Here is a 23,810-nt window from a genome sequence, read left to right as displayed (position 1 = left end):
GGGCAGTCTATCTGAAGTGTACCTGGCGTATAAGACGACCCCCCACTTGGAGGCATATTTTTCAGGGCCAAAAAATCGTCTTATACACCGGCAAATACGGTAACTTTGGGATGTTCTCAAGTTAACCATTCAATAGGAGAGATCAGGCTAGGCTGTAATTTTTATTATACCAATAGTTCCTGAATGAACTGGATGGCCAAATGTTCTTTTAAAAGATGAGAAAACTGAGGTACAAAAAGTACTAATCCAGTTGATTTCTCTCGGAGATATAGATATTGCATAGAGCTAGCATGTCAAAACAAATTCAACACTACTCTTTCAGCTGAAGATTAAAGTACTCTTTGCTTGTTCAATCTAGGAAGTTGCTGTCTTACCATTTAGGTTAGAAGTAAAGTAGTAAGTTCAGAGGAAGAACAAATAACAATAGTAACAAACCCATTTACTGAGACCCTACTGTGCAGCCAACATTGTATAATGAAAAACAACCCATTATGTGGGTATTTTTATTTCCATTTTAAAGATGAGAAAACTGAGGCTGGAGAAGCAACTTATTCAAAAATCACAGACACTAAGTAAGTAACAGAAGCAGGATTCCAATTCAGGTTTGTCTGTTAATGTCACTTTTTTTTTAAAGACTTGATTGGGGAATCAGGGAAGGGGAACAGACAAGTTGCTGTCCTTTTTTTCTTCAGTCTAGATGTGGAGGACGTCGCTTCACTGGCCCATGTTGGTATTATCATTGCGCTCTTCCTGGCTGAGGCAGGTGCTCCCCGACTATTGGATGGCCGCTCACGGCAGCTCATGCTGTTCAGCCCCACTGCAGCCTAGGCCATCGCTGGCGACTCACGGTAGCCCAGCTCCAGGTTGAGCAGTTGTTCACCATATTAGCTTTAGAGGGCACGTCACTGGCCCTCATGTGGGATCCGAACCGAACCAGGGCCGTGCTGCTCAAAGCTAGCGTCCCAAGCCAACTCTTAACCAAAGCGCCACTCGCCTGGCCCTAATATCACTGTTCTTTATTAAGTAGGCTCATACACAAATTACTACATTATCAGGCAGATGGTTTCAAGTGCTCTATTAATACAATGCTAGAAATGAACTGGGTAGTAGAGAGTATGTGGGTCTCCCATTCATGGATTCATCAGTCTTCACCAAGCTAGCTTGGAAAATCTATATCAAAGTATCAAGTGACAAGTGAGTCAGCATTTTGGAAGGTAGGTCTGGATGGGTAAGCAATAAGCAAATTCTTTTATGAATCACTGTAGATGCTTATGCTGGTTAAGTATTTCTGACCACCTACTTGCTGTCTTTGCCTGTTAAGAGGAGAGGGGTACAGTTAAGGTCTCCTTAAAAATTGTGGAAATAAAAAACATTGGTTGCCATCCTGTTCTTGCCAAGCTGGAGAATAGAAAAGAAAGGCTAAGCCTTTTGTGCTTAAACACATATTAAGCCATTTTAATAAGTTCTCTAGCTTATGCTGAACACAACTAGGCTAGATTGTTCTTCTGGGGAATATACTTTGAAGTTAATATTTCATTGGCCAAATACTTTAAGATTTTCTTAAATACATCAGTTGTCAGTATAAATTAAATCTAGTTTTAAATCAACATTTTATTTATCCTATTAAGACAGTGGCTTTTTAAATGACTGTCTAATTTTTTACACAAATAATTTTTGCACATTTTATACACCATACTTGAAGTGACTGGAATTCCGTCTCAACCAGAAAAATTCCTTTATGGTATCCTCTCTATATCCTTCCTGTGTCCTCTGTAACAGAAAATTACCAGCAGAAGCATTTCCCCTTCACCCAGTTCCTGTTCTCTTATCACAATTCTATCCTTTCCCCTCCCTTCCTGCTCTGTAGGGAAATTTGAGAGGGCAGGGAAAGATTGCTGAAAGCTTGCCCTCTCTCCAACGCCACCACATCCAATAGTATATGTGTCTGATTCTTTTGCATATTTATCAGTTCCCTCCCAATTTCCTCTTCTATACCTTTGTGTGGACAATGGATTAATGCCAAAGTGCTTTCCCCCTACAGACACTTCCAGACCGCCTGATTTCAATCCAAGCGACAGAACTGAATGTTTCAGATTATTTTCTAATGCCCTTACTACAATGCGGGGGGGGGGGGGGGGTGTGTGGAAATAGAATGAACATTTTTTTTCTATACTTTCTCCATTACCCTTCCCATACCAATCTCTTCTTACTTCTTTGCCACCCTTCCTCTATTCATCGTCCCCTCTTACAGCTACTGCTATTTGTTGAAGTTGTGTTAGAAATTGTTTATATACTTTAGTCCATTCCATCCTAATAACCCTTGTGAAGTGGGTGGTAACACTAATAGCTAACATTTCAGTGCTTACTATGTGTTCAGCATTTTACATGTATTAACTCATGTAATCTACAATGAAGCTATTGTTATTCTTTCTATTTTACACATCAAGAAGCTGATGTTCAATGGCCTGGGTTACACAATGCAAGCAACTGGCAGAGGCAGGATTTGAATTCATGCCTGACTGGCTCTAAAGCAGCCTTCAACCATTCTTGAATTAATTACTTAATCATTATTGTCAGCCCCCAATCTGGTGAACATTTGGCCATCTCATGGCTCCCATCTTCATCCTTTACCTGCCTCTACGCTCTCTTCCTGCCTTTCGAACCCCCACACCCCCACGTCCTTGCCCTTCACCCTACCGTTCGCCCACATTCCTTTATTAGCATGTCCTCTCACATCCCTTGACCTTCACATTCCTGTCTCCATTATCCCCGTCCTTCAGGTCCTGCTCTTTCCTGGAGACTCTCGTTACTCCTCTATTTCTAAAATGTCCCCTCCTTCCACAGGCTCTTCGTCCCTCCCGTCTCGCGGACCCGCTCACCGCGGGAGCTGTCACCTCCCTCTCCCCGCGCCCGAGGGGCGCCGGCGTGCGGGGGGCGCGCAGGGACCTCGCGCTCCCCGGCAGCCCCCGGGCGCGGTGCAGTCTGGGGGAACATGGCCGCTTCCGGTCTCCCTCCCGGGCCGGCGCTGGCCTGACTGCGGCCAGTGCCCGGCGTACTCCGCCCTCCGCTCCTCCCGCCCGGCAGCCGCGGAGGTCGCTTCGGCCTTTTCCTCCTGCTGCCCGCGCCGCGCCATGGAGAAGAGCTCGAGCTGCGAGAGCCTTGACTCCCAGCCGGCGGCAGCACGGCCGCCCAGCGTGGACTCCCTGTCCAGGTAACCTGGCCGCCCAGGGCCCCGCCCAGCGTCCGCGGGGGATGCGAGGGGCCTGGGACCCGCGGGATGCTGCCCCGAACGCGCGGACTCTGCTTCTCCGAGGCTGCGCCGGAACGCCTTCCCCGGGACTTGAGATCCACTTCTTCCTCCCTGTCTGGGGCTTAGAGGCTGGGAAAGAGGTTAAAATTTGCTGCTGCTTCATCGCCTCTTCTACCTTTTGTGTTGCGATCTAGCTATATCCCCGGTTGATGTAGCCCCCAGTTCTTTAGTGCCTCTGCTCTCTTATTTCCTCTCAAATCATTTTCTTTTTTAGACAGCCCTTCCCCCTCTTCCACTTCCTCCCTCCCTTTCTATATTACTCTTTCCCAAACTATCCTCCCGTCTTTCTTCCGTTCGTCCTGATGTCTTTGGTTTTTTGGATTCTTGCCCACCCCTTTCCTCTCTTTCATCACTTCACTTCCTTATCTCTTTCACGATTTCCCCTACACTCTTACCCCCCAGCTTTGCTTAACAATGTAAACAAAAATGCCCACTGTGCTTCTCTTGGCTAAATCTTCCAGCTGAAAGTCATTATCTAGGAATCTGAGTAGCCCTGATCCCTGACTGAATAGTTTTCTTCCTTCTTGGCTTACCGGTTCTTCAGGTTATTTCTCTTCTACCTGATGGGATTTTTTTCCCCTGTAATTTTGAGGATTTAGTATGCAGCATTGCAGAGAATTGTTGTGAATATTAACTAGACATGTTTTAGATGCAGTTGTTTTCTTTGGTTTCAAACTAATGGTTTAAAATTTTATGAAATAATAGGAGATCTATATTTGTTATATAGCCACCATGAAATCAGGTTCTTTTCCATTGAGAAATAGTCTTAATTGTTATTAGAGTTATTTTAAACTGCTGTGTGAAAGCACACACAACTTTCATTTTTTCCCCTGAGTTAATTGAAGTTTCTATGTCTCCTTTAATTCATTTTGGACTCTGCTAAATATGGGTGATACTGCCATTTTTTTTTTCTATTGCTGTTCAGGACCTCATTGGGAAATCATTAGCTGACTCCATCATTCTAAATTAGATTCCCTTCCTATATACACCTGCCCACCCCTTTTTCGGAGTCCTTAACAAGCACAGTATAATGGTTTGTTTAATTGTCTTCTCTACTAGGATATAAGCTACTTGAGGACAAGGACCATATCTTACTCAGCTTCATATCCCCAGCAGTTAACAGACCCTGCATGTCAGAGGTGCTTAAATTAAAAAAAAACCAACAAATGTTATTTTTGAATTTGTATATTGAACTGTCCAGGAGAGAAGAATTTTTCATTGTTTGATTATTGTGCATTTGGTTCAAGTATTTTGTGAAATTTAGAAAGGTGAGGATTTACATACTCAGCTGTAAGATCATTCAGAAAACAGATTGGAAAATTATAATTTTATGGGCAAATTGCAAATGACAACTGTGGTTCGGAATAGAATGTAAAGAAAACCAGTGGGGGCAACTAACTAGTCATGTCATCCAAGCCAGAGGATTTAGAACCACAGGAGGCAGCATAGTCTGTTAGAGGAAAAGTAAAGTCCGCAGCTCAGGTAGCTGTTGGGCCTGTTACCATGTAACCTTTTTAGTTTGCAGTTTTCTCATCTTAAAATAAGGTGGTTGGTCTAGCAAACCTGTGAAGTCCCTTGGCACTCTAAAATTCAGTCGTTCTTTATTTTAATGATAATACTAAGATGAATGCATTCTTATCCATTATTCTTACCATTCTTATCCATTACCAATTCATTCTTATCAAATACTCCCTTTACAAATAACCTTTGTTACAGATTTTAAAAATAACACTCAATAAATATCTATTATTATTATAAATTAATGTACCTAATTGTGCCATTTAAGCACATTTATTTCCTAAAGATAAAAGAAAGCCCAGCAATTGTAGTTAAAGTTTACATATCTATTTTAACTCTTACTAAAAAATTGTTACATAAGAACTTGAGAAAATTAAAACTCCTTGAAAGAATTTTGACTGTAATAGTATGTTAGCCTCACCCTCTCTGAACAAAAATATAAGTATGAGTTTTCTTTCCACAGAAGAATGCCAGCTTTCATTCCTCTCCTTGGAAGGGAGAAAAATAACATTTATTGAATGTCTACTGTATAGAATTCACCCCTGCTGAATTCTTTGATGTTTTTTTATTGTAGTTCATGAATCATTACACCTGTTGGTGGTATGCTTTTTAATCAACAGTATAGAATAGTTTCGTTGTAGATACTTCTCAGGAAGCTTGTATTGTATTTAAACTTAAGCTAGGCTAACAATCTCAGGTGATTCTAATGCACAAGCAGGGTGGACAACCACAGGTATAATAGCTGTGTTAAGTGGCTATCCAGATTGTGTTTACGTTTGTTAGCCTATGCTTAAGCAAAAATATCGATATTTGGATTATATTATCTCAACTTTTTGCAGAAATATTGCCTTAAATTGTAGTTTATGCTTTCTATTTTATTCAGTTAGAAAATTTTCAATTAAGAAATTGCCTTGTGAATTTGTTTTGATATCTCCTGCAAAATAATAGTTAATGATACTGTTTGATGTGTTACAGATTATCTTTTACACACTATATTGACATAAATTCCTGCAGAGTTTAGCTCCAAGAAAAATTGTTTATACAAAAAGTTATGTATGTTTCCAATTTGTTTGAAAATGGAAACTATGTAACTTCATCTTTCCTTCAGTTTAGCAAAAAGACTTCAGTCAGATTTGTAACCGAAGTTGGTAATATACTTTAATTTCTTCAAGTACTTGTATTAGATTAATTGAGTTTAAATATTATGTTTAAATGTGTTAATTTGTAAGATGTTTTATACTCTTCTGGGAAGTATATAAACCTGAAAAAGAATACAGGAACTCATCTGGTTGCCCACTGTTTATTGTTTTTGTTTTTTTAAATGACACACTTCATTGAAGTTGGACGACTGGCTGTTATGGGATCTGTAGTTCACACTAAGTGTTATGTTGAGTCTTGATATATATAGTCATCTCAGACTTGCTTTTGCTTCTAGCTTTGCCTTCTAGGTCATTATAGGCCTGATGCCTTTGGTCACAAAAGAGCAATTTCATCCTTTATGTGCTATCCAGATAGCAGTTTCCTAATCAGCTATAGTTATGTCATCTTGCACCTGTAAAAAAAAGTAATTTTATTTGGTGAGTCCTGCGTGGTATTGCCCTGCTTCAGTGAGCTGTTCGGCAGCTCTTGTATGTCCTGCTATTTATTGTCCATTTTTCAACATGTGCAGCCCCACCGAGAGAGTTGTGAAAAAATTCACTTCAGCACAATGATAACCTGGCTGTATGCCATAATTTTATTCCTGTTGCTCTGTCTCTTATTCCTGATATATCAAGTATGACTTATATAGTATATAGGTAATATAATACTATAGGCTATGTATGATAGCTATGGTAGGCCTGAGCCTGAGTTTTTCAAGTTATACAGCAGAATTGGGCATAGTATTGCTTTTATGCTGCCTTCTTAGTCTGGCACAACTTTTCAGTTTGTACACTTATAAAATGTACTGCTTGAGTGGGTTTCTTTGATTACTTTTTGCTATGCATAATCAAATGCTAGTACAGTTGATTCTTGAACAACTGCGTGGGTCTGCTTATACATGGGTTTTTTTCAGTAAATACCTGTACTGTTTTCAATCTGTAGTTGGGAGTCCGCAGATGCGGAGAGCCTACTGTGTGCATTGATCTACACCATTTTATATAGGGGACTTGAGCATTCGCAGATTTTGATATCTGCCAGGGTTTCTGGAACCAGTCTTCCACAGATACTGAGGGACAACTCAGTTTTTGGGTAGTCAAAGGTTATATGCAGATTTTCTATTGCAGGAGGGTTGGTGCTCCAACCCGTCCGCCCGCATTGTTCAAGGGTCAACCGTATGGTGCCAGATAGCTACTCAGTGAACATTTGAATAAAGAAACGTTGACTAAATGTTCACCACTTTTCTTATTTGTTGTTTCCACTCAAAGGATTAAAAAAGGTTTCTTTCTGTTGAATTTGGCCTGTAAAGTTACAACTTCAGGTTCAAACTGAAGTTATTCTTGCGTAAAGCCTCTTGATTCCCTGAGCTGATTTTATTGGCTGCATGTGTCTAGTCCTGTATACTTCATGATTCTGTGTTCCCTTAGTCTACCTGCTTTGCATCTGCTACTCTTGATTATTTTGTTCTCTTTCTCTCTCACTTGTCAGTGATTTTATTCGATGTGTATTTCTTTCATCCTTTATATAGTCCCTTGTTGTAGTTATTCTTGCACCACTTGTTTGTCTCAGATTATTTTGGTTTATCAGTTGATTTCTAGTTTATAAATTCATTAGCATTTATGAGCATTCCATATTTGCATTTAACTTAGGTTAAAAAATATCAAAGGGGAGATACCCATAATATCCTAAAAAGGACATTTTTAAATGGCATGTCTTTCTTAAAATTATCATTATTTGAAAACAGCAAATCCATGAATTTTGGGAGCACTTACAGCCTAAAGAGGTAGAATAATTTTTAAGATGTCTAAAACATTTGGTTGCAAGGTCTCATCTCTAGTTTCAGCTTCAAGGTCACTTAGAGATATGTCGGTAGGAAATGTGCTTTTGGGTTGTTTTTCCAGTTGTGGTGATGGATTTGTGTGCAATCACACATTCTTATATTTCCCTTGTGACTCTTGGCATGTCTCCTGAGGCAGCTGACCAGGATTAGTGGTAAAAACTATAGCTACAGAACAAAATGAAGCTAACAGGTTGAACCTCCAGCCTTGACCTTATTAGCACCTCGTGTCAGACACTGAACATATCGGTAGCCTAAAAATTACTTATTTTGGATTTCATTATTGTAGGGCTCTAAAAGAACTTTCAGGTTTTGTAAGATAAGATCCAATATTACTTTGAACTAATCAGTAATTGTTGTGTAGATTATTTGAAAGAACATTTAAAGAGATTAATTACTAATCAGAAGTATACAAGTTAATATTGAAGCTGATATTGGGTCTCATATACATTTTCTTCTTTTCTCCTTATGCTATCATCAGTAGTCTTCCATTAATGTAGATGAGTAGGTCCCAGACTAGTAACATCAGCATCCCTTGGGAATTTGTTAAAAATACAGATTCCCTGGTCCTACCTCAGATCTAACTGAATGAAACCTTTTGGGGGTGGAGCTCACAGTTTGTGTTTTAGCAAGCCCTCCAAGTGATCCTGATGCATGCTAAAGTTTGAGAACTACTCTCTCAGATCATTTACTAATTGTTGCCTAGTAACTCCATCAATATTAGTTAAAATGGACTAAGCCGGGAGTCGGCAAACTGCGGCTCGCCAGCCACTTGCGGCTCTTTGGGTACGTTCCATCTCAAAAGTTTGCCAACCCCTGGAAGAGCCAATCCTGACCCTCACAACAATTTAAAAATTATTTGAGAGCCATAAATATATTTTTACATAATCACCATTATGTGAATAATACCCTTTAAAAATTCTATAAATGAAACTATGATAGTTTTATTTTCATTTTTAATTTTATTTTAGAGCCACATGTATGTACCCAAAGAGCCACATGTGGCTCGCGAGCTGTGGTTTGCTGACCCCTGGCGGCTCTTCGGTCTCAAAAGTTTGCTGACCCCTGAACTAAGCTAAGGTCTATGTTAGAGCTGCTGCTATAAACCTATTACTTGAGAGCATTTTTGTTAAAATATTGACTGAAGTAGTGGAAGGTAAAAGTCATCTCTTGTGGATTTATTATGTCTGATTTTTAGGAAATTTCCTGAGGTCTTTTTCTTTTTCAGCCATGAGTAACACAAATCAAGAGTGTTTTAGGCTATTAAAAAAAAAATAGATCATTGGTGAGATACATTAGTGGTAACATGCATTTAAAAAAAGTGTTATAAAGAAGTAATTCAGGTTCTAAAGGCTGGATTATGCCCAAGGGAAGGAAATAACCCAGATACAGATGTCCAGAAAGTAGTGCGTTTATTTTGGAAGCCCGCCAGTTTAATGCTATTGTATTCAGACTCACCAGGGCCAAGGCTGCATGTGACTCAGGAGCTGGCCAGTGGAAATTCTCTAGATTTCAGTATAGAATATTTTCTCCTTTTAAGGAAGTTAGTTGTGGATAAAGCATTTGCTGTTTTTGTGCCTGCTGTATTATTTAGTTAAATCAGTGGATAGGATTAAAAACTATAGAGGGGTGATAGTCAAGGATTGGCAGTGATTTTATAAGCCTACTTTGCATAGGGAGTCAGGTTAAAAATGGAACTATAAAAAAAAAGATTGGTACAAGGTTATTAAAGGGACTAGAGAAGATGCCCTCTTAATGAAAACAATAATTTCAATTCCCTTTCCTATAACTTTATTACACAGAACTAATTGTGCTTATCCCTCTTAATGTGTTTCTATATATGTACCAATGTTGTCATCACTATAAACCACTAATGAGCAAGCGTCATAATTCTTCCCCTGCTTAAGTACAACATACCCATGGCAGTAATCACTGATGAATTTTCATTCTTTTAAAAACTCATATTGGATGTGATTAACTCTTGGGTTCTTTAAATACTTCTTACTCTATATTAAATAAGGGCTGATGCTGTGTTTTCAATACAATAAAAATTAACTTTTGAAATAAGTTTTAATCTGTATACTTCAAAAAACCTAAATACTGAAACTTGGAGAACTCTTCTTTCTTCTTTCTTTTCTTTTTTTTTATTAAATTATTTTTTATTATGAAATACACATTTTTTAGAATTAGTTTCAGCTGTACAACACAGTGCAATAGTTATACTTTTTACCCCTCGAAGTGACAACCCTCCTCCCCCAATCCGCCGCCCCATTTCCCCCCAATATCATACATATCTATTACAAATCCCTTGACGCCACTCCCACCTTTATTTTATTTTTTTAAGTTAGAGTTTAGGTTTAGCAGAGCATAACAGAAAATCTAAGTGAACTGTTCCTTAAAATAGAGAGAATTTTATTTTTTTCATGCATAAAAGCCGCAAAATAGTCAATATAGATTTGATATAGTGGATCTAAAGTATCAAGGACACAGATTCTTTCTAACTTAATGTATCTTATCTTACATTCCAATGTTACCTCATGAACCAAAATTGTTGTTGGAGCTCCAACCATTGCATCTTCATTCTAGTCAAAAGAAAGGAGGATGGGAAGAATAAAGGCATGTTCTCTCTCTTTAAAGGACAGTTTTTGAAGTCACGTATAGTCTTTGGCCAGAATATGGTCCCATGGCCATACCCAGCCACAAGGGAGGCTAGGATATGTAGTCTGTTCTGGAACGCCATATGCTGAGCTAAGAGTTGGAGGTTCTGTGTCTAAGAAACAGGAGAGACTGGGTATTGGAGATAATCAGCAACTTCTCCCATGGTATACAAATGAATCATTTTGAAGCAAGGAAGACATTTTCCAGTTAAAGTCTACAACACGTCACTTATGCCAGAGTGACTTGCATATGCAATAACCAAAAGAAAATACATTGAAAGAGAGATACTATATTATAGCAGACCAAAAAAGAATTGTATTTTGGAACATGACAAACACTGAGTTTTTTAACCTTTTACCTTTTTTGTGTATTATCTTGGATCAAATTTTTATGATCCTAATCTTGGATCCATAAACTAAAAGGAACACATGTATTAATTACTATAACACTAAGTGAAAGGCAAGTAGAAATCAAATGAAGAATGAGTAACCATGCTATTTCGTTTTTTATTTCACTTGGAGAGATCAGGGAATTGCATGGCGGGTAGAGTGGTGGTGGTGATGGGAATGATGGCCTACACTGCCTACTCCTCTGTGGCTTGATGTTCGTTTCCAGGCGGTGTATCCATGTGTTTCATTTCCCCCAAGGATATTGCATCATATTCTACTTAAGTATCTTCTCTCGTTTTAACTATAAAGGTTTGGTTTCCAGAAGGGAAATAAAGCTGGTCATTTTGGACCATGTTAGTTAGCCTTTGCCAATATTTTGTGTTTGTTTTTATGTCTTTGACCTAAACATTTGATTGAAAATTCAGAGAAATCAGTGTTTTATGCATTTTTATGTCACCTAACAGAAATATTAATATTGTAAGCATGTAATATCAAACAGGAGTTGAATCATTTGAGAGTGAGTAGAAGAGGGTAGAGAAGTCTCTGGGTAAATTCAGCATTATTCATTGCTCTCAGAGGGTTTGATAGGCATGAGTCACCAGTATATCCATCTTCTTTCTTCACAGAATCGCCTTTCCTGATAACTGCAAGTGAGCAGTTGTTCAGATAAGACTTTGTTAGGTGGTTGTATTTTATTACCCAAAAGGGTAATAACTTTGGCTGATGATGGGCTACTGATTACAAGCCTTAATTTTCTTGAGCTGAGCCAAGGTGTGTGGCATACTTCCAAAATAAAATTTTATATGATACAAATGTCCTGTTACTGGTATTGGATACTACTCTTCAGTTATAACCAAAGGCAATACCTAAAAATATAAACACCAGAGGTAAGCTTTACTTTTCAAGTAGTAGACAGTTGTTGTAATAAATTACTAATATTAATAATCACAACAATAATAGAATAGATAATAGCCCTTAACATTTATTGAGTTCTTGCTGTATGCTGGGCATAGTGTTAAATCCCTTAATATGCATTTTCTTATCTAATTCTCATAGTTGTATAAAATAAACAGTGTTATCGTTTGCATTTTATAGATGAGAAGACTGAAGATTAGGGTGAGCAGTTTGACATTTGAATCCAAGTCTGTTTAACTCCAGGGTCTGTGTGCTCTAGAGAACTGATCATACCTGAAGATCTGGTGGCCCAGATCCAGGCCAGTACTTGGTAGTTTGAGGGCAATCCCAGGGCAGGTCTATCGGTAGTGACAAGGAAATGAATTTCCTTGACCACTGCACTGCTGAGGAGAAGGATAAGGTACCTAATACATCAGTGAGTTCAGAGTGTCCATATCTGGAATTTCCTCTAGCTTTGAATGTTCTTTTCTTCCCACAGAAAATAGGTTGATTTTTTTTCTTTGCTTGATGATGAAAAGGATAGTATTATTTGCATTTAAAAGAAGCAAGTCTCCTCCCACCTCTGCCCTCCCTCCCCTGCAGGATTTACAAAGTAATTGAGAATACTTTATTGCAGGCTTCCTTAAATATCTGAATTCCCCTAAGTTCCTTTGTGTTTGTTTACAGTTAATGTGTTAAGAGCCATTGACATTTGAAGATCATCAGAAGTGAAGATAAAACATCTCAAAAATTATAATGTAAGTGAATGGGAAAATGGAAATAAAAAATGGACAAAGGTTAATATTGACAACAGTATTTCTGGAATCCATATATTACTCCAAATGAAATTTATGCTCATGACTAACCAATAACTTCAAACTTTAGTCCCAATTCTAAGTCCCATCCTTAAAATTCTGTGTTGTCTTCTACCTGGGGAAAACAGTGACTAAATTTTAGTTGGTAATTTTCCATTAGAATTCTTTGGCTTATGTGAACTGTTTTTTTCCTTTTCCTTCTTAGTACTTTGCAGTTGGACAAGGGCTCATGCTATATTTAAAATTGTATGTGTGTAAATAAAAATATGTGTGTAGAGGCAGGTCTTTGCTTTTCAGCTACTGAGGTATGTTTTACCCAATTTTAATTTTACTACCGTTTAGTATGTTTCTTAGCCAAAAATACGGCCAGTTAGCTAGCTGACCTCCTCCCTTCCTTCCTTTCTTTCATTATCCACTCTCTCCCACCTTCCCTCCCTTTCTTCCTCTGTGTAAATATTTGTTTAGCATCTTCTATGTCCGCACATTATTCTAGATCCAGAATTCCTAAGACCTTGGCACTGAAACAAATTATGTCATCTTTGTATACAATTAGGGGCACTAGAGATCATTTAGTGTGACTAGGACTTGTAATGTCCTCAAATGTGGCTGAGGATCACCTGCACTTTTTTGTCACCTGTGGTGCTTGGTGAACATTTGGCTTTCTAGGTTCCAGCCCAGCCATTCTGAATCACTGGGAGTGGGTACAAAAATCTTCACATCAAGTGAAAACCACCGATCCAGATACTTTTGAATTTTAGTCTTCCTCTGTAAGTATGTAGATGAGGGAACAGACCTAGAGAAGTTTAATAACTTACCCAAAGGCACAATAAGCATTAGGAGGCTAGGAAAGGTTAGTATTGTTTCTAACAAAGTCACAGAGTTTTTTAGTGCTAGAAGTGATCCCCTCACTCCCAGTTCTAGACTTCACTGAGTCACATAGTCATTTTTGTTGGGTCTGACAGCTTCACTGTGTAAATATAAAACCGTAACTAATCTATCACTGTTCCCCTCCAAAAAAGTAAGTAAAAACACGTATTGGTTATGTGCCTGAGAAAACATGGACTGTTTCTTCATCTTGACTCAAATATGTAACCGATTCTGATTTTGAAATCATTGGGTGGAAAAAAAACCCCCTGGTAGTCCAGATAGAGGAAAAACTTTTCCCCCCCCACAAGGCACTGTTTGAACATGGCCTTTATGCTTTATGCTTCTGAAAAGGAGGGATCTGATATCATTTTTGAATGATGGTAGCCTGCATATAGTTCTTTGCAAATAGGTACTTGGTAGACTAGTTTGAACAGTATGTAGTATGAAAACATATGAACATAGATAGTATGAAAAAACTTTGTTTTTTTCCTTTGGATTCTATAAGATACTGTTAGGAGTGGTTTTATTTGCTTGGTATAGAAGCTGAAGCTTTATATACGAAGCCAGAGACCTTAAATAATTGAAGTTATTTTATATTTTTAATACTACACTGTTGTGGTTTATATTCACAATATTTCTGAGGGACTGAAATATTCTAAAGTTTTTTATGGGTTATAAGAGTCTGAATTACATTTGAAAGATCAAAAAAAGGTGTGAATTAATTTTGGTATGTGTATATTTTATATTGTATTGTGTATAGTATGTTGATAGTCACTGAATTGTAACCTTACAATAATAGTAAATGTAGTTATTCAATTTTTTATGAAATATGTATTCTGTAATTCTGAAATTTACTAGTAAGTTTAACTATAAAATGCAGTTATTCAATTTTATAGCTATTTTGGGGTATGTTTTAATTGTAAGGTTTTTAAAAATCATTCATTTCTAATAAGTTTATTATATTTTGTAGTTATAAATTTTCTATCCATTAAATTTTTAAAAAATAATTTTTAGAACCACAGACTCAAAATCCTAAATATAATAGATCTAAAAAAGAACCTTATTGATTATATAGTATAATTACTTCATTTTTTTATGTTGGGACACTAAAGTTAGGGGCTTTCCTAGGAGTGGAAGTTTTATGAATGTTAAAATGTATTTGTGAACAAACTAACATTTATTTTATTTCTATAATGATAGTGTAGAATGCTTTGAAAACTGTAGTGTCACAGAAATATTAATGTTTTATGATTAATGCTGTGATGATACGTCCACTGGGTTTCTTTGTGATGTAGTTGAAAATATTTATTATTTAAAATTGGAAAGAAAAAGCATATGCTTGTCACTTGGTTTGTTCTCTTATTTCTAGTGGCTGAGATTTTACTGAGTCTCCTTTAAGCACATGGTACTAGAATAGATACTTTGCAGGTTGCCTAAAGTTCTTTCACTGTGCTAATCCAACCCTGATTGTCGCTTAATATACTCTAAATTACACAAAATACTCAGGATGAGTTCTGGAAGAGTTCTGTCAGCACTTTTTTAAGAAAAAAGTGATGAATGAATGAATAAATGAATGTTCAGTATTATTTGTCAATGTAATCAAGGTAGCTAATAGTAAATGCATTTTGGTGTAGTTTTTATAGTTACGAAGCTGTTTCACCTAGATCATCTCAGTTATTTCTCCTAACAGCCTTGCGAGGTAGGTCCTCATTGGAAAGATGAGTAACTGGAGAGGGGATGGAACTGGAACTTGGGCTAAATGCCGTGCTGTTTCCACTGCCCAACATAAATTACAGCATGGAAGTTTTGATGTTTCATGGGTATATGTTTTGCTATTTATAAGAAATTCTGCGTATTGGAAAATTGATGACAGGTTCATCTTGTTCAGCCAGGCTAATTATTCAGTGCATACTTTTCTTTAGAAGTCTGACTCATTTTGCTCCTCTAAAAATACTTACAAGAGATGCAGGTATCTTTTGGATAAAAGACTCATTCTCTGCATGGCTACCAGTGTATGCTGTCTGAATTATTTGAGTGTTTAAATGTTTAAAAGAGTGTTGTTATGGTCTTTAGAAGTACATGATCTGTAGAACTAATATACATGCAGAAAAATACTGTGTGATACTATACAGCACAGTGTAGGGAAAAATCTTGATTCTTTCTTAGTTTAGGTTCTTTAGTTCTGAATCAACTTCTTAACTATGAGTCTGGATTAGTCACTTGATTTCTCTGAGCCGACTCCCTTATCTGGAAAAAGGGTAAAATGATGTCTGCTGTCCCATCTTTAAGGATTGTTGTGAGACCTAAACATAATGATTGATGATGATGACAATAATTGAAAAAAATAGCTAACAGCTGTGTAGTGTGTACTATGTGGTAGACACTGTTTTATGTATTTTACATATATTGGTTTGAATTCTTATAACAATCCAGTGAGGTATAAGAATTATCCTTATCTCCACTGTATAGATGAGGAAACTTAGACACAGAGATTAAAGTAACTTCCTCAAGGTCACGCAGGGTGGCTGAACCAGAATTTAGGACCAGGCAATCTAGCCCCAGAGTTGGTAATATGTATGGGAGATAGTGTATCTGCCATTTGTAAACGGCCACGCTAATGTTAAGTATTAATATTTTAAAAATTATTTTAAAAGAGACATTTTCTCTATCCTTATTATACACATACAGAAAAAAGACAAAAACAAGCAAGAAAATAGTATCTTTTCATGATTTATGATTTTTGACAACTAATCTGGTGAATAGTAAACAGTATTCAAAAGTATGAAGGGATAGGTAACTGAATGATGCCAGTACTTAGATTTTTGACTTAACCTTTCCAGGCTAGAAAGAGAAAGAAATATTGAATGCTCTTTTTTTCCTACTGAATGTTTTAGTGACTGCAAAACAAAACAAAATAACTATGTTAATTTCACTTATTATATGATTTCAAGTTTGTGCAGAAAAGTTATATCTCATTACATTGAAGGGGAGTAACCAATTAATAGTAATAATTCATTTTGCTCTGCCTGCAGAAAACCAAAAATAGCTATCTAGATAGCCCAAAGAATGGACACGTGATTTTCTGATTTTCGTAATGAATTCAGATTTACATGATGGGATGAGAAAATTAAATGTGAGATCATTTATCAAGGCATGAATTCCCCATGTGTTTTCTGTATTTGTTTGGGTAAAAGTGTTTGTTGAGCAAGTGTTTACTGCATAGGCCAACTCCCTCTTTTAGTGTTGTTTCTGACTTCACATTTCAATTTGCGATGCAAGTGTTTGTTTCTAAAAGGAAATGCAATTTCAGAGTAGTGTGCTTTGAGCTCTAATGATCTGACCAATTTTCAGTTTAGTATCACATTTTCTCATTTAAACTGATATAGAAATAACGTTTTCCCTCTGGGCTACTTATGAATCCATATGAGGTTGCATTTTAGCTCTTATCTGAGATCGAATCAGAGATTTTTGAAGGAGTTCTGGGAAAGTCTTTTAAGAGATAGCTGAGGGTGTTGGGATTGGTTGCTGGACTCAGGGTCTCTTCTACTCTCTATTTCTCATGGCATCCCTCATGACATACTCATTTGGGCTAGGATACTTTAGATTTTATCTGTTTTATCTAATTATATTTCCAGATAAGATCTTTGAAGAAGCAATACTCTGCAGAAAAAAAAGATGTGTGAACCATTTTCTGTACAACCTGGTTTTTCAGACTTGCTGCTGCATTACCAAATGTTATGCCCTGACTTTTAGTTTGGGAAATGTTATCAATAGATCTGATATTAAGCTAAATTAAACTATACCCAAGGTCATGTGTACTGTAGAACCTAGGGGTTTTCCAGACTAAGTGCCAACATGCTCCAGCTGGCCCAGAGCTCAAATCCCCTTTGTTTGTCTGAAGAATACAAAATGCAGTCTCTCATCTCTGTCCACCAGATGCCGTGATGATAAGATCATTTATGCCATCTTTTTCATACTAAGTTTAAAAATTCAGTCTTCTGGTGTAGCATTTTAAAAAATAATTATAAGCTGTAAATTAATTTGTTTTGGGGAGTGTTCTATTTTGAGGATCCTGTGACTAGTCTTGACAGTAAGTCTTTTGTGTCCCAAATGCTTTATACACACTACAGCCCTTTTATTATTTTTTTAAATAAAATTTTCAACAGAATGACTAATAGCACGTGAACAGCACTTATGATGACACAGTCCATTGTGTAAGTACTGAGAGCAAAATTTGCATTCCTAGAGCACTTCTTCAGTCAGAATATAGAGCACATTCTTTTAATGTTCTTGGGCAAATGTGCTATGTATGTGCTCAGGACGTTACTTACAAGAGAGTGCTTTTTAAAAAGAACCTTTTCCCCCCCATGGAATACTGAAGAAAAATTGAATTGGCAGTAGGAGTGAAGCGGTTTACATAAGGCAAGTGACTTAGATCTTATTGTAATGACAGTGGTCAGTAATGGCTGTAAACTAAAGAAATGCAACCTCTCCCAAGTCCTCTGGAGGCATTTGTTTACTAGGATATGAAAAGATAGGTGTCTTGTTTCCAAACTGTTTTGATATAAGAGTGCATAATGCTGGTATGTTTATCGGTAGCTCTAATTTTCAGAAATACTTTTGCACTTTTGATAGAAATGTTTTCATTGGATTTTGAAATATATCAGAGGTAAGAGGAATATAAATATTTTATGACCTCTGTTAGTGCTTGGATTTTATTTTTCTGTTCATTGCTGTGAAATACCTCCAAGTGTTAATGTGGTTGATAATAAAGTCATGATAATTCCATTAACCATCCAGCAAACGAGCAGAGCCAGAGAGGGTCAGTGCTTTGCTAATGGTTACACTGAAACTTACTGGTGATGACATTGGTTTTGTGATTGAAGCTTTGGGCCAGTCTTCTGCTTGAATATATAAGAAATTACAAGATATAGGCACCCCTGTGTTCATTGCAGCACTATTTACAGTAGCAAAGGTATGGAAGCAACCTAAGTGCCCATCAATAGATGATTCGATAAAGAAGATGTATATATTACACACACACACACGCACGCTTGCACACACACACACACACACACACACACACGCTGGAATAGAAAAGTGAAATCTTACATTTGCAACAACATGGATGTACTTAGAGGGTGTTATGCTAAGTGAAATAAGTCAGACTGAGAAAGACAAGTACCATATGATTTAACTTCTGTGTGGACTCTAAAGAACAAAACAAACAAAACCGAAGCATACTCATAGCTACGGAGAACAAATTGATGGTTCCAGATGGAAGAGGGGTTGTGGGGCTGGATGAAAAAGGGTTTAAGAAGTACAATTTGGTAGTTACAAAATAGTCATGAGGATGTAAAGTACAGCATAGGGAATAAAAAAGTTACATAAGATGTGTGCATATATGTGCGTGAGGGTGTGTGTCTGTGTATGTGTGTAATATATATGTTTTTAATCCTTTTGTCCCTGATTTTTGTGCTTTGTATTACATGATTGATTTATTAACTTTTTTTGAATTTGTAAGTTTGTACATTCAGTTATAGTCAAATGAGGACATTTTATGTACAGATTTAAGTGAAAAGTACTTTTAGGGTCAAGTGCTTTGCTTCATTTTAATTTAACTAGTGGATTCCTTCTTAAAAGGAGACCATTATTTCTGATATCATCCTGTTTTCCCTTCTGAAGAGGGTACTCTTGTACTTCCACAGTGCTATTTTATTTGTTGAATACAACACTTTCTACGGGTTAAGTATTTAGCACTAATAACATTCTATAGATCATGCTTTTGATCCTTATTACAGTCTTATAAGGTGTCCTTATTTTATAAGAAAGAATTTAGAGAGATTAAGTAACTTGCCTGAGTTATGATTTGCTGAATTGTGAAACCAAGCTCTGTGACCCTGAAGCTCACGTTTCTGCCACTGTGCATTTCTGTTTCTTTGTGTTTTCTTCAGGGTTTCAGTTGCATCTTTTATATCTCTTCATTCCCACACTGCATTATTATGAGATACTTACATATCCAGCACCTTCATTCGACTATAAGCCCTTGAAGAAAATGTATCTGTTTTCAGTGCTACCCCTAGTACGTAATACATTGATAATATTAGCAAATGTCTGTGGAAGACAGGGGAGGGTATGAAAAAGATTTAGGAAGTACCTGCTCCCCCAGTGGAGGGGAAGAGTGAGAAGAGCAGAAGGGAATGTGCCTAAGAGGCCTTTTAGTTGGAGGTAGAGACTCTTAGTCTCCATCCTCCCAAGTAGCTGAGGGGTGCTTTGAGACGTGGGAGTATTGGGAGGTGATATGTGAACCCCTTTCATGTGGAAACAGATTTCTCTGCCTTTGCAACATTGACAGGGATGCTTGTAAGTTCAGTAATATTGAGGCAAGAAGTATGTTTGTAGTAGGTACCAGTGTTCATTTCTTTAGACATAATTTTCTTAATTTGCAAGTTTCTAGCTTGATGAATTCTCAGGAATAAGTATAACTAAAAAAATCTAACTGAAACAAAAAATAAAAAATAGAAAAGTGGACAGAACTTTATCTTATTTAATGATACTGTTTTGAAGAGCATATTGAGTGATTCCTATCCCCCACCAATGATGTGTTTGTATACCTGTTCAGCTCTTAGGAAAAGTGTAGCAGGAAAAATAGTGTAAAAATAGTGTAAAGGGAAAAGACATTCTGTTATAATAACAGCAGGCCAGTAAGTGTGTGGGAATGACTAAGAGATGATGGGATTTCTGTTTCAGTCTTGTGGTGAAAAGAAAACTCACTCTGGCTAGATAGTGGCAGTGGCAGGGCTATTAAAAAACAGTTGACTAGTGCTGTCCTATATTATGCCTTTCTTACTATAAACCTAAGTTCTATTCTTTCACATGTGTGTATGTGTAGGTTCATTTGGTTATTTTGTGGAACCGGAAGTTAACTTTTAAATGCTATTGACTTGATTCTTTTTAATTAGGAATAAAGAGAATAATATAGTTTAGGGTGGAATCAGGAGTGGGTTGAAGGGGGGAATTCTAGTGAGAGTGACTTCCCATTTACAGGAGCCTTGGCTCTGCAAATTTGGATAAATATATTTGTGAATGTAAATTGTTTGTAATCTCATATAGTCTTTAGCAACTCTTCATAAGGGTTGATAATCAAAAGTTAGTACATTAGAATATAATTGCAGTTTTACTCTAAGAGGTATTTTGAGCCTCTTGGGAAAAGGAGTCTATAAATGAATAAGTATAAAGAATAATTGATGTTATTAATAAAAGTATTCCACAGTTAGATTTTGATCAGTTTTGTTGCTTTTGAGAAAATAGTCTCTATAACAGCTTCATTAATTTCTAAATTGTGTTTATAATTTTATATTGACATAGCACACTTGACTAAAATGAATACAGAGGGCAGGAATTATGTTTTACCTACCCTTGAGGTATTGTGATTGCTTTTGTTTCAAAGTACACTTGACTACCCATTCTGAATCTTACCAATTACTTACAGGTTATCCAGGGCCTGGGAATGTTCTATGTATTTATGGATTAGATATTTGAACTTTAGTGGTCTTTTTGTACCTCCATTAAAGGATTTATAGGAACAGAAGGGAACAGGATTATTATTTAATTTTATTTCTTAGTAACAATTCTGATTAAAGATTTGGGCAGAAAAGTGCCCAAGTAAAAAGGAGAACAAAATTTCATAATATTGTAGCTTTGCGAATCCATTTCTTTGAGGAAAGTTTATGTATTATAGTATAGCTAAGAAATGTTGAAGGACAAGTCTTTGAATCGCATTTTCAAATGGGACAGTAGTTTATTTTTGTGTAGTGTGTGTGTGTGTGTGTGTGTGTGTGTGTGTGTGTGTGTGTGTGGAAAAGTTGGGGACATTTGGACTCTGAAGAGATGAAAGGGATATTAAAAATGGTAAAAGCCAGTTTAGCAAATATTTCCAATATTTAAAACTGTAACCCTTCAATTCATTTGTGAGCCTAGAATTTTATGTCTGTGCTCTGAATTATACAATTTTAGCTTTGAACTTGGAGACCATCTTGTATAGCATGTCCACCCCTCAAGTCTTCCTTGTGACTTTAATGTCATGCTTGAATTGAATTCTTTGTCATTGAATGTCATCATTCACAAAGCCCTCATTTCCTCAGCACTTCTTGCTCCATTTTGGAGACCACTCTCATGATAAAAAGTCTTGGATATAGGAGGTGACCCTTTTGGTAGCCTGTCAATTAAATGGAATCTGGATAACGGAGAATGATTGCTTGGTTTGGGATCATAGCTGTGTTTTTGAACTGAACGTATATTGGGGAAAAAATTATTTTTGGTGGTGGGGGGCAGGACTTGGGAGGAGGTGGTATTTAATGATTAAACCAGGTACTATGTAAAGGTATAATTTAAATTGAATAGTAATATCACAGTTTAAAAATTCTTTACTGTTTGAAATCTCTCTGTGCAGCATATGAAACTAAGAGTCATTTAAAAAAGTGTATTTGGACCATGACCCTGTGAATCTTTATATGTCATCTTTTCATTTGTGTGCCCAAATTTTTATTCAATTTAGCTTTTGTCAAAAATGAGATGATGTTATTTATTTATTTATTTGTTTGACATTGTGTGACTTTTCCACATCTTTGTTGTTGTTGTTGTTTTGGATTTGATTATCTCAAATATTTCTTTTGTTTTCTGTATAAATCAGTTATTCCTCTAAATCAGCGGTTCTCAACCTTCTTAATGCTGTGACCCCTTAATACAGTTCCTCATGTTGTGGTGATCCCCAACCATAAAATTATTTTCGTTGCTACTCTATAACTGTAATTTTGCTACTGTTATGAATCATAATGTAAATGTCTTTTTGTTTTCTGATGGTCTTAGGCGACCCCTGTGAAAGGGTTGTTTGACACTCAAAGGGGTTGCGACCCACAGGTTGAGAACTGCTGCTCTAAATTATTTTAGTGTAAATAGACCTGGCCTACTATTTTATTGCTGTTAATATAACAAATATGTTGTAAATGCTAATTTCTAAAGAGTTCTGGTATTTATTGGGAATTTTTATTGGTAAATAAGCATTTATTGAGTTTATGCATTTTACTAAACTAGAAAACAAAGTTGCTTGGAAACATTAGCAATTTTTTGTTATGAATGTGCTGAGGCGGGGAACTCATATTCAGGAACTCATCTAGGAGGAGTGGTATTAATCTGGAAAGTCTTTCTGAGATGTCTTATTTCTTAAGAGTCCCATACATATTTGTTTTTTGCTTTAAACTTAAATCTTACACATTTTAACAATAACTTTATTTTCCACATATCAGTTGCAGGATGCTGGCCCTTGCCCCCATCGTTATATATAAGTATTTATGTATAAAAGACTCCTACACTTTTAGACAGCATTATCATATTATTTTCACTTGGTCTTTATAACTACCCAGTGAGATAATAAGAGCAAGTATTTCTGTCCTTACTTTGTAATATAAAATTGAGGCTCTGAGATGCTAAATGACTTTCCTTGATTTATGAGACCTAATTTTTCTTTCTCTTCTCCTAGCTTAAACTTACATGTCCTGGTTGGAGTGGTAGAGTAGTTCACCTGTGTGTTAACATTTGCCAGAGTATCCATTGCATTGTATTGTCAAGATGCTTTTTAGTATGGTTATATATAGCAGTCCACTGTTAATGCTTAACTGTAGAAAGCCTTTTTGGTCATGAAATAAAATAATACACAGCATTTGCCATAAAAACAGAAAGGATCTGTGTTTCTAACAATGCTTTAATAATTAGAACTGCTTGCTAGAGGACAAATACGGAATTTCTTTTTCTAGAGATTATTTTGTTTTCTTGTCTTGTTTTAAATAAATTGTATTACATTTCCTCTGGCAGAGATGATCTGATTAGGGATGATTTAGCTCCTCGCTTCCTTAAGGATGAAGTTGTTAGAATTGTTTACATTGTTTTAGTGTTTCTGTTTGTCAGGTAATATGCTAAACTGTTTGCATTCATTATTTTATTTAATTTTTTATAAATATGTGAACTGTTTCTGGCATATGGTAAGACTCAGTAAGGGCTCACCAAGTGGAGGAGTCAGAAAATAAAAAAGTACAACAAAAAATATGTCAAATATGTCAAAAGTACAATAAAAAATATATGGTAATAAGTACTCTGGGAAAAATGAAGGTGAAAGGGCCTAGAGAATGGGTTTGGAGTGGTTTGCAATTTTAAATAAAATGGCCAGGGACGTTCTCACTCGGAAGGCAACATTTGAACAAAGAAACTGGAGGAAGTGAAGGAAAATGGCGAATATTTGTGAGAAGAGAGTTACAGATGTAGATAAGCAACGGTATAAAATAGTTCTTGACGTGGGAACTTGCCTGGTGTGTTAGAGGCACAGGCAGGAG

At 36.6% G+C, this 23,810-nt stretch overlaps 1 protein-coding gene across 4 annotated transcripts in view; it reads left to right on the top strand.

Annotated features, from left to right (window-relative positions):
* Window positions 1-2,966: 2,966 nt before the first annotated feature.
* Window positions 2,967-23,810, top strand: part of MTMR2 (myotubularin related protein 2) — a 103,281-nt gene continuing 82,437 nt past the window's right edge. Inside the window, exons 1-2 of one of the 4 annotated variants that reach the window (XM_019657162.1) lie at window positions 2,985-3,211; window positions 12,431-12,501. Coding sequence is in view for 2 of the 4 variants with exons in the window: in XM_019657159.1 (XP_019512704.1) it covers window positions 3,132-3,211 (80 nt within the window). In the remaining 2 variants the exon portion in view is untranslated. Of the gene's footprint in view, window positions 3,212-3,290; window positions 3,391-12,430; window positions 12,502-23,810 lie in introns of those variants that run through there. The other 3 variants (XM_019657163.1, XM_019657159.1, XM_019657158.1) reach the window with 3 other exon arrangements.

This window comes from Hipposideros armiger, unplaced genomic scaffold (assembly GCF_001890085.2).
Source record: "Hipposideros armiger isolate ML-2016 unplaced genomic scaffold, ASM189008v1 scaffold_274, whole genome shotgun sequence".
Lineage (NCBI taxonomy): Eukaryota > Metazoa > Chordata > Mammalia > Chiroptera > Hipposideridae > Hipposideros > Hipposideros armiger.
Note: the sequence above shows the minus strand (reverse complement) of the source record. Positions and strands in the feature narration are given on the sequence as shown.